At 49.6% G+C, this 11,099-nt stretch overlaps 2 protein-coding genes across 2 annotated transcripts in view; one reads left to right on the forward strand and one right to left on the reverse strand.

The window, feature by feature from the left end:
• Positions 1-2,198: 2,198 nt before the first annotated feature.
• On the forward strand, positions 2,199-6,263 carry BRF2 (BRF2, RNA polymerase III transcription initiation factor subunit). Its single transcript, XM_006916312.3, has 4 exons — positions 2,199-2,461; positions 3,182-3,241; positions 3,684-4,005; positions 4,745-6,263. The coding sequence occupies exons 1-4, from the start codon at positions 2,308-2,310 to the stop codon at positions 5,472-5,474; spliced, it is 1,266 nt and encodes a 421-aa protein (XP_006916374.1). The 5' UTR covers positions 2,199-2,307; the 3' UTR covers positions 5,475-6,263.
• An 82-nt stretch (positions 6,264-6,345) lies between these two features.
• ADGRA2 (adhesion G protein-coupled receptor A2) overlaps positions 6,346-11,099 on the reverse strand; it is a 21,638-nt gene continuing 16,884 nt past the window's right edge. Inside the window, exons 15-19 of the mRNA XM_006916467.2 lie at positions 10,966-11,093; positions 10,526-10,649; positions 9,904-10,049; positions 9,308-9,397; positions 6,346-9,071 (exon numbers count right to left, since the gene is read on the reverse strand). Of these exons, the coding sequence (XP_006916529.1) occupies positions 7,799-9,071; positions 9,308-9,397; positions 9,904-10,049; positions 10,526-10,649; positions 10,966-11,093 (1,761 nt within the window). The 3' untranslated portion in view covers positions 6,346-7,798. The remainder of the gene's footprint in view (positions 9,072-9,307; positions 9,398-9,903; positions 10,050-10,525; positions 10,650-10,965; positions 11,094-11,099) is intronic.

Consider the following 11,099-nt stretch of genomic DNA (forward strand, 5'->3'; position numbering starts at 1 on the left):
GTGTTTGTGGTATATGTGCAAGATGTACTCTGTGTGTGTGTGTGTGTGTGTGTGTGTGTGTGTGTGTGTGTGTGTGTGTGTGTGTGTTAGATATGTCCTTGTTTTGTACTGCGGGTCAGGGAACTTACAGTCTCATGAGGCATAGAGGGAGTCCTCTGTACCTCACTACTGATTATAGCTCTTTCAAAAGAACCTACACCTCTGTTTGTTCAGATCCATTTTTTTTTGAGACTCAAATACTGTTTGAAGATTCACTGGATACATGGTCACGCTGTAGCCTCAACTCTTTAGACTTATAAACACCATTTTTCTTTTGATTTTTTTTTCAGCTTTAGGATGCATAATAATTTATTGATCTTCTAAAGAAGGCAGCTGTAACCTGTATCTTATTCCTCAAGAGAGTATCCCTATCTGTTAAGGGGCTGACAAAACACCATTATCCTTCAATTCATTCTACATAGGAGCTGTCCAATCATTTTCTGTTCTCAGTGGTAAGGTCTAATCTCACTCTCCACCCCAATTCCCATGAGAGGTTGAAATTGAGCCCACTACAGCTTCTAAAAATCTCCCAATGCCAGAGGCTTGCTCGAAATTCTCCATTGTCAGCCTGAGAAACAGAAATTGTCTACACACTTTCATCTCTCACTATCATAACTCCCATCTGCTTTCTTGGAGTCATTAGACCTCTGGTTGTCTAACTCAACATTCTTATTTTTCAGACAGAACTGATCCTAAAATTTTCAAGCATTAAAATCAATATTCTTAGAATGAAATTAGGATTTATTTATAAGAAAATATACTCTTTTTGGTGACTTTTAATTTATACTTAAACATAACATACAAAATTTTTAATTTTATAAACATAAGAAATGCCTAAACCTATAGAGAATTTTTATGAGTTTATTTGAGCCAAACTGATGACAAACGCTGGGAAGCAAGATCTCAACTAATTGAGAAAATGCTCCAGAGAATGGCAGTTTTGCAGCTTACTTTATACATTAGAATCAAAGGAGGTAAGGAGGGTTACATGAAATCCATTGGTGGTAGATTAAGGGAGCAGGAGAAAGCAAAGTGGGGAGATCCCTGGGACTGGATAAAAAGTAAAACGAAGAGACACATACTTCTTTTACATTGGTGAGTACAGGATATTTAATCATTAACGTTTACAGCACATAGAGATGGTATTTGAGGAACAAGATAACAATGGGAGGGTCTGTGGTCTTGTGCTCTGCTGTTGCAGTGTACCCTGGGTGTCCAGAAAAGGGATTATGTTATCTTAGATGCAAAAAAGACAATAGCCAAACTTACTTAAGGTAAAGATTGACCTTTGCCAAGGAAGCTACAGGCCCAGGATGTGACTACCTGCCATGACTCATTTTTAGTTAGGAATTTTTATGTTCAGATCATCCTATGTGGTTACTTTTGGTCTCTGTGTTTGTAAGGCCCACGATGCAGACCTCTCTTGAGCTTGTCAGGTTTAGTATGTGGCCTCTTTTTCGTAAACAATTTGTAAGCTTGGTTCCAGGAATAGCAATAATTTTACTCAAGATTCTTTAATATATACAATACCATGCTAAGTACTTTGGAGCCAGAATTTTGCAGCACCTTAAAGCTCAAGCTTAAACCCTCCAGTCTGCCAAAAGCTTCACTTCTCTGTATTCTTTCACTCCAACTCCCTTAGACATTTCTTCCCTAGCCTCTGAAAGTATTTGACTTTGCCACTCTGGATTTTAATTACACTCCCTCATTCTACAGTTGAAAAAACAGACTGCAAAGAGAGGAAGCAACTTGCTTGGGGAAGACACTCCAGAAAGTAGAACACAATTTCCTGCTCTTTCACTACATTACTCTCCCTTTAAAGCGCATACTTTGTTCTATAGCCAAAATCAACATTTATTACCAAAGAGAAATAGAGACTCTGCAATCCCATAGCACTTTAGAGAGGAGAGTTGTCTGGGGGAAGGCAACAATTTCTTGTCCATGTAGGTAGAAAGTTCACCCAAATTCAGCCCAATACGCTGGCCCACCTCAAACTAGCTACGGATATCTGGGAACCCAAAGACGCAGTCCAGGCCAGGAACCTCCTCGCCTAGCTTACTTTTCTACCCGAGTCTGAAGAAATACGGACCGGAAGTGTCGTGCTGTCTCCGAGGCGAGGGACCTACCTGTATCGCTGTCGCGCTGGCCGGAAGAGAAAGGTGCAGCCCTTAGAAGGCTCCCCCTTTGGTTTCTGTTTCCGCTCGATTGTTGTGGCAGACGTCGGGGCTGGATATTGGAAAGCCTCCGCAGCACCGGGCAGGTTGTGAGATGCCGGGCGGAGGCCGCTGCCCCGACTGCGGCTCCACTGAGCTGGTGGAAGATTCGCACTATTCGCAGAGCCAGCTGGTGTGCTCTGACTGCGGCTGCGTGGTCACCGAGGGAGTTCTTACTACCACCTTCAGCGAGGAGGGTAACCTCCGAGGTACCTGTGCCAGCCTTTCCGGGGAGGTGTGGATACAGCCTGGGGCGGTAGAACGATTGCCATTAGGTTCTTCTTATCTCCCGCCCACTCCTTGTCACGTACACACTTAAATATGGGAGAAAACGACCTAGAGTGAACGAGTGAGCTGCAGGATGTCAAGGACCGCCATTCATGTGTTTTCCTGGTATCTAGTACATTATCTGGCATATAAAGTAGGAGGTATAATAAACCTTGAATAAATGAAACAAAGAGAAAGTTCCACTCAGCTTATCTAGTCTGGTCATAGGGGAAAGACTGTGGATCAATTCTTTATAAATACAGCACATATTGTTAACCCGAAGTAGTTTTTAGCACTGATTGGCAAAACATCTTTCTTTCTTTGCTTTCCAAGTCCCAGACCCGTGCAGCCCTCAAAATCTGCAGCCAGGAAAATTGCCTGGATTTGATTTACAGGAGGATACAAATTTGTACTGAAATTTCTGAAAATCTGGAACACTTGGAGCCTCTTTAGTGCAGTCCCAATCTTCCTCAGTCTCTGTGTATTTGATACATCTTGTGGACAGAGAAAATCAGAGACTTTTAACGTGCATAGATGGGCACCTTCTATGAGAAAGGAGCAGATGCATAATGATTTGAATTCTCCCCAGCTTTGTGTAGTGAGAGAGTAGGGGTCTGGTGCATAAAGGCTAAACAACCTATTTGTTGTACATTTTCTTACAGAAGTAACATACTCCCGAAGCACAGGAGAAAATGAACAAGTTGGTCGCAGTCAACAACGAGGTGAGAATCAACCTTTTATGTTACAATGACTTTAAAGAAAATTCTGATGGTTCAGCCCATCTGTTTGCTTTTCTTGATTTCAGTATTACCATGTTAGGTAGAGTAGAAGAGCATGGTAATTAGAAGTAAAAGATAGGGATGGTTCTAGGAGAGGGATCAATTCAGTATAAGCTTTGGGTTTGTTCAGGGATATGTTTGAGGTAGACTTTGGCTTGGCCCTGAGTCAAACCAGCCTCCAAAAAATGATGGGCTGAAATGTGACTTCTTTCCACAAATTTCTTTGTGCTTTCAGAATGACTTCACTAAGTGTCACTACTGTCATTGTAGAAAGGTACTATATGTTATTTGTGCATCTTGTATCAGAGGCAGGTTTAGCAGAAATTGCTAGGAGCTGCACAGAGCTCCTTTGACCCCCGCTAACTCTTGCTGTGGTTTTTCTTAGGTCTCTGCCGAGTGAGGGACCTCTGTCGAGTTTTGCAGTTACCATCAACATTTGAGGACACAGCAGTTGCTTACTATAAACAGGCATACCGACACTCTGGTATTCGTGCTGCCAGACTGCAAAAGAAGGAGGTGTTGGTTGGGTGCTGCGTCTTAATCACCTGCCGGCAGCATAACTGGCCCTTAACCATGGGAACCATCTGCACCCTGCTGTATGCAGATTTGGATGTGTTTTCTGGCACTTACATGCAGATAGTGAAGCTCCTGGGGCTGGACGTGCCATCTCTTTGCTTGGCAGACCTGGTGAAGACCTACTGTAGCAGGTACCTGCCTAGTGGGAGACACTGGGATGGGATGAGTCCTTAGAACTGAATCCGTTTACCTTTGGCTGTCTCCCTTTCCTGTGCCTAGTACTAATAAGGTTAATCCCATTTTACATTTCTAGAATGTTATGATTTTCAAATCCTATTATCCTCACAGCAACCTAATGATGTAGGAAAGTAGGTCTTGGCCTTGGCACAGGGCTCCTGAGTTGTGCCACTTATGTTGTGCATGGCCTGCACGGCTGTATGCAACAGCCTTGCCCCAGTGGAATCATCTTTGAATGGAGCTAAAAGAATATTAGTAGATGGCAGAGCTGCAGTTAGAAGCTAATTCTTTTTTTTAAATTAGCTATGTTCTTTTTTTCTGACAAATATAGTAGAAAGCAAAGGCTATCAGTGTCAAATAGTCTGGGGTTTGAAGCTTGTTTGATTATGGGCACGTTTTTAAACTGTAAATGCATATAGCAGGATGTAGAGTAGATTAAAGAACATTTGTAAAGCACTAGAATAATGGCTGACAGGGTGCTCAACAAATGTTAGCTACCTTCTGCATTCTCCTGACCTTCACCTCAAAAGCAGAAGGCTCATCCTGTTTTATCTCAGTACCTGTATGAAAGCAAGCTTGAGTGTTCCCAAGAGGCTAGAACAGCTTTTCCATCTTGAGCAGACTGCTCTTTCTCGCTTTGGAAGAGCAGCTCCATTAGGCATTGAGACTAGATTCTCATTTTGGTTATTTCAGCTTCAAACTGTTCCAAGCCTCCCCATCTGTGCCAGCCAAATATGTGGAAGACAAAGAGAAGATGCTGTCACGAACACTGCAGTTGGTGGAGCTGGCAGATGAGACGTGGCTGGTGACTGGGCGGCATCCCTTGCCTGTTATCACTGCTGCTACTTTCCTGGCTTGGCAGTCGCTGCAGCCTTCAGATCGTCTGACATGTTCCCTGGCCCGATTTTGTAAATTGGCAAATGTGGACCTGCCCTATCCCGCTTCCTCCCGCCTACAGGAGCTGCTGGCTGTGCTGCTGCGGATGGCTGAGCAGCTGGCCTGGTTGCAGGTTCTGAAACTTGACAAAAGGTCTGTGGTGAAGTACATTGGTGATCTGCTCCAGCACCGCCACACATTGATCCGCAAGGCCTTTCGAGAAGGAACAGCAGAAGTAGAGGCCCAGAAGGAATTGCAGGGGATGGGACAGGGGCAAGGACAAGGAAAAGAGGAAGTGGGGAATAGTTCCTTAGATTTTCCTGAGAGGAAGCGATCAGCTAGTCCTGCCCTTCTCCTCCCACCCTGCATGTTGAAGCCCCCAAAGCGGGTCTGTCCTACACCCCCTGTCTCCACAGTTACTGGAGATGAGAACATTTCTGATAGTGAAATAGAGCAATATTTGCGTACCCCTCAGGAAGTTAGGGACTTTCAGAGAGCCCAAGCCGCTAGACAGTTTGCTGCCATGAGTGGTCCCAATCCTCCCTGATGCACTTCACCCCATTCTGACAGCAGCCAGATAATAGGCCTGTCATATCCAGAGAAATAAGTATATACAAGTCCTTAGGTGTTATCTTTCCTGTTTAAAGGAACCAAGACAGGTTCTGAAGTTAATTGGAGCCCAGGTCCTGGAGTAGAAATCAGAAGGAGCGTAGGACGCTTAGGTCGGAGAAAGTCCCCTCCCTTGGTGCCAGAGAGCAAGTTGCACATGCTCACATTCTTTGGGGTGGTTTTTAGACTCTTGGGAGAGGGCCAGGCTCTCTCCTGCTCCTGGTTTGAACTGGATATACTGCTGCTGCAGGCCTGATGGGGCCTCCCTGCTGGTGTGGAGCAATTGGCATTTCCAATGGTATTAGCCTTCAGAGGACAGGAACTGGGCAACTGCCCTGTGTCCTTTTATAGGCCGTGGGTTCATGTGCATGGTGTCATGAGATCTTCTACCTCGTAACAAAAGGACCATGGGTGGAGCAAGGTTATAGCTTAAAGGGCTTTGCAAAATTTTAATATATTAAAACAAGAGGCATCTGCTAGAAAACATTCTATTGTATAAAACCCGAGCTTTTAAAAACATGTTTTCTTTGGCACTTTTCATCCCCTCCCTCCCCTTTCCCCAGCGTATTGCAAAAAGCTCTCCAGTGCTAAGGCATTGGCAGGGTATGTAAACAGCAGCCAGCATATGTGGAAGAATAATACAAAGCGTTTTTTTTTTTTTCTTTCTTTTTTTTTTCCTGTCTAATATTGTCTGTGCAGCAAGCATAAATAACAGGATCCATCCCAAGGTGTGTCTAAGGCATTGGCAGGGTATGTAAACAGCAGCCAGCATATGTGGAAGAATAATACAAAGCGTTTTTTTTTTTTCTTTCTTTTTTTTTTCCTGTCTAATATTGTCTGTGCAGCAAGCATAAATAACAGGATCCATCCCAAGGTGTGTGAGTTTTCTTTCCTCCCCATGTCTTCTTTCACCTGGGTGATCAGGCTGGGGTAACATCAAGACTGGGAAGGGACCTGGACCAGGCCTTGTTTTCATGATACTCTTCACAAGAGCCCAGGTTCTTTCAACTTTCTGTAGTAAAAGGCTGGTGGTTGCTTTTTAGGTTGGGGGAAAATATGAGTGCTGATGTTTAAAAGTAGTGGAGGCACAGGCCCCAGGGGAGCTGCAGGGACCCTGCCCACCACTTTGGAGGACTTGGCTTGGCCTTCTGTGAGGCAGGAAGCTGGTTTGATATTTTGGAGCTTTCTCCGTAATATAGAGCTAGAGATCAAGTGATTGAAATAGCTCTTCCACATGGCCTCATGGAGGCAGGGAAGTACTCTTCCTCAGTCCCTTGGTGTTGGAACGCTGAGACTGGGGACATAGGTCTTTTAATTGAACTAGTAAATGCTTCTCCAACACCACCTGCAGCCCTGCGGTGGAGCCCCTCTTCATTGTTTATAGGACTAGGTTTAAGGCATGAATAACTTCAGTGCCAAATTTAAGCACTACTTTCTACTTCCCTCAAATTATCCCCAGGCATCTGGCAGAGTCAGCTTCTTAGGTGTAGGACCTTGGCTTTGTCCTTAAGTGTCACCTTGGAGCCCTGCTGTGTGGTGTGTACCAATCCTGTGGGAATCGTGTCCCTCCCTAATTGTGCACCTGCCCCCCTTCCGCAGGACTAGTTGATCTCCCAAACTGCCTTTCACACTGCCCCACCTCCTCTTGCATAGTTAATCTGAAAAGCAGCACCTTGTTACTTCCCATTGGTCCTGGTCACCTGGCTCATCTGCTAGGCTGGCTCCCTAGTTAGGCAAAAACTGGGTCGGGGAGAAGTCCTAAGATCTAGGCACAGATGGCTGACAACAGAGGAGGGCAGTGAGAACATTTTACTCAAGCTCTCATCTCTGTTTTCCTGACAAGACTGATGCCCACCAGTGAGGCAGTGCAGACAAGATGTGGGCAGCACCTTGGGAGAAGCCTGCCTGGGCTGTGCTGTGCCCTTCTGTTCATCACTCCACAGACTAACAGGGCCTTCCCCACTACCCTGGATGGCATTCATAATTGCCAAAACTAGCCTGGGCTGGGACGGAAATGTGTGATGCCTGTGGCCCTGGGATTGTCTATGGCTACCCCAGAGAGATGGCTCTCTTACCAGTGGCAAGCCTCTGCCTCTCCTTTTCCTCAGCCTGCAGGACTAAAGCTGGTGAGCCCAGGTGCAGCCCTCGGCACCTCCACCTCAAGCCTGTTGACGTACCGATAGACGTCTTTGAGGGCCCCCGAGAAGCCAGGATAACAAGCTCGTGTGCCCAGCCTGTCCTAAAGTGTCACCTGCCCTCGCCCTAGACAGTGGTCTCGCTCTTCCAGAGGCCTGTCTTCATGTAGCCACTGCCAGCCGCCTCGGCGCTGCTCATGGTGATGTCGTCGTACTTGCCGCCCTTGGGAGCGCCATTCAGACTGGCTGTGTTGAGTGGGTACGAGCGGCGCTTGCTCTCCTTCTCCTGTGCGCTGCCCCCGCCACCCTTGAGGTTGTCGCGACTGGCGCTGCGGCGCTGGCCCGGCCGGCACGCCTCGGGGAGCGGCGCCGTGCTTGTGTCGCTGCCCTCAGATGGCGTGAGCGTGTGCTCTCCCTCGAGCTGGAGGCGGGCGCCTGGGCTGTTGCGGCTGCTGCCTGGATAGCTGTCGGACGGGCTGTTGTGTAGGCTGCCGCTCTCGCTGGACAGCAGCTCAGGGGCCCCGGCCATCATGCCCCCACGCAGCACCTTGAGCCGGTTCTTGCCACCTGCCTCCCCTGCACGGTGCCCCTTGGCCCGACTCTTGTGCACTCGGCGCCCGTGGGGCAGGTTGTTGGGGTGGCGGGGGGCAAGGCTTCCCCGGGAGCCTGCGGGCTCTGGTTCCCCTTCCCCACGGGTCACCACTCCTGTCTCGCACACCTGACTCTGGGCCAGCTGCAGGTTGGTAAGCTTGCAGGGGGCCGGGGGCGGCACATGGCCGCTGCTGCTGCTCGGGGAGGACTTCAGGGAGGGGGGCCTCTCTCCGAATACTGGAGAACCGTCCTGTGGGGTGGCGGGCTCAGCCCGGGGTGAGGCACCTGAGGCCGAGGCAGGGGGGCAGCAGGCGCGCCAAGACGCCCTCACGTCTCTGCGCCTGGCACAGTGATGGGTGAAGACGAAGAGGCCCAGGGCGGAGGCCGCCACCCCATACAGACAGCTGCACACCACCCGGGGCAGCCAGTGCTGGGACACTGCCAGAGCCCCACAGGCCCACATGGCCAGGTACAGGAAATGTGTGGTCACCAGCGCCCCTAGCTGGACTCCCGGAGAATAGAGGCTATCGCCATCCTCTGGGGGCCCAGGCGTCACCACCCCTGCGCTGCCGGTAGCCAGAAGGGAACCTGAGTCACTCAGGAGGGGGCCGCTGCTCCTGAGCCTGGTGGAACCCCTCAGCTCCTCTCCTGGGTCCAGGGAGTCCCTGCTGGTGCCCCCCTTTGAGCTCTGTGCCAGAGGACCCCGCAAGTGCAGCCCTGCACACAGGAAATAGATCCAGGTGATCAGCAGAATCAAAGCCACTGGGATGTAGAAGGCTCCTAGGCTTGGACGCCACACCAGCCAGCAGCTGAGGGGAGACACAAGCAGTGGATAAGGATGGGGAACATGTCTGAGGCAGGGCTCATAGGCTGGGTGCTTGGGGATATAGAGAATAAAGTGAGTTGACAGAGACTGGCTTAGTCAACATGCAAGGGCTTGGGTGGGGTCACTGGCTGGGTGGGCCAGGCAGGTGCCCCACCAGTGGAGTGGATGGCATCTGGTGCTGGGGTGGGTAGGTTTGGGTCAGGCAGGAATCGTGCTCACTAGGGGCTGTGGTCCCTGTAGTTGTGGATGTTGACAGCAGCTGTGATGCCACAGACAATGAGTGGGATCCCTCCGGCGATCAAATAGAACCTGGAGAGGAATGGGGTTTGGGGGTCAGAGTGATGGGAAACATAGGGGAGGAACCAGGTGCTCAGAACCCTTGACTCCAGGTTTCTGGCCCATCCTCTTTCCCCTTTAAATTGTCATAATTTTTTTTTTTTTTTGGCTAGTCTTGGTCAATCCCTAGGGGACTTGGCCAAGACTGTTCTAAGGAACAGAGGCTAGAATTGCTCTGTCACCCTAAACAGTACAGAATTTGGGTATGCCATTCAGGTTCCCAGGATCCCTGCTCAGTGCCCTTCCCTGCTTTGTTGGAGTCACTTCCTTCCCTGGCTTTGTCATGCCTGGAAAGCCCTAAGAATGCACCCACTACATGACCTTGGGCAACCTGCTGACGCCTAGGACCTTGCCTCTTCTGTCTTTGGAGAGTGGTCTCTCAGGACCTTAGACCCACCCTGCATCCTCCCTGAGAAAACAGATTTTGATGTCCTATGCCCTCCTCTGAGCCCTTCCCCATTGCAAAGCTGAGCATGTACCGGAGCATGGGATGGGGAGCAGGTGGGGGAGAGTCCCCTTCTTGTGGAGGAGGTGCCCTCCAAGTGAGCTCCTTGTGGAGAACGCGGGCCTTCACACCCATCCAGAGCAGTGTGGACAATGAAGAGTAGTGCAGAGTGATGCCCACCTGCAGGATCAAGGCACCGAGGCTGCGGGACTGGGCTGCTACCACTGGAGCCATTGCAGAGCCTCAGCCCTGCAGTGTGCTCCCACTTCTCCCAGGTTCCCAGCCCCCAACTCCACCCAGCTTCACCCCAAGGTTCTGTCCCTGCTCTTACCCTCTCTATTTATACCCCAAGGTTTTCTCCCAGTCTGGTGACTCTCCATGACCCTGTTATTGCTATCTGGTTGGCCCCTGACCTCTCCTCCATTGCAGGTCCCCACTCTCCACTTTGAAGAGCCACCTCCCAGTTTCTTCGCTTCTGGCCACCACCTACTCTTGTGTCTTCCTCCCCTCACAAGTAAGACTTGACACAGAGAGAACAATGGAGCTGGGGCCTATTAGTGTGAACACCCTTTTTCTTCTGCACCTCCCTATTCTGTCCCTAGGCTGTTATCATGAATCTTAGAGCTCCCCCCAGCCCCCCAGCCCCTTCTGCTTACTGCCTGGCACACAATCTGGTAGTTGGTGAGTGTGATGCCTCCTGCAAAGACGGCGGAGGTCATGGCCATGTGGAAGCACAGGGGCAGCAGCATGTGTGAGGCCTTCCGGGACACGTGGATGGAGCTGTCCCAGAAACAGTCTTTAATTAATGGGCCACCCAGCCTAAGGTCAAGCCAATGGGATCTCAAAGCCGTTGGAAGGGCCAAAGAGGGAACAGCAGATATCAGTGTGCATGCATGTGTGTGAATGTGATAAAAGGCCCAGGGCAGGAAGGCTTTAACCTCCAAAATGTATTTTCCAACCCCAGGACCTTCAAAGAAAATGCTCGGCAAGAGCCTGGGAATGTCATGTGGACCCACCTGGGAAAGGAACACTTGCCAGTACTTTGTGAGACCCTCAGCCTTCCCACCACACCCTCCCTTCCAGCAGGAGCTCCCACCTGTGGTTGAGGATGTAGGTGATGATAGTGGAGAAGAGGCAGAGCAGCAGCAGGGCTGTGCAGGGGTACACAACTGGATGCAGCCCTGCCCCTGAGCCCCCCACCTCCCGGGGGAAGGCATTCAACTCCTGGAA

Source organism: Pteropus alecto, unplaced genomic scaffold, assembly GCF_000325575.1.
Source record: "Pteropus alecto unplaced genomic scaffold, ASM32557v1 scaffold24, whole genome shotgun sequence".
NCBI lineage: Eukaryota > Metazoa > Chordata > Mammalia > Chiroptera > Pteropodidae > Pteropus > Pteropus alecto.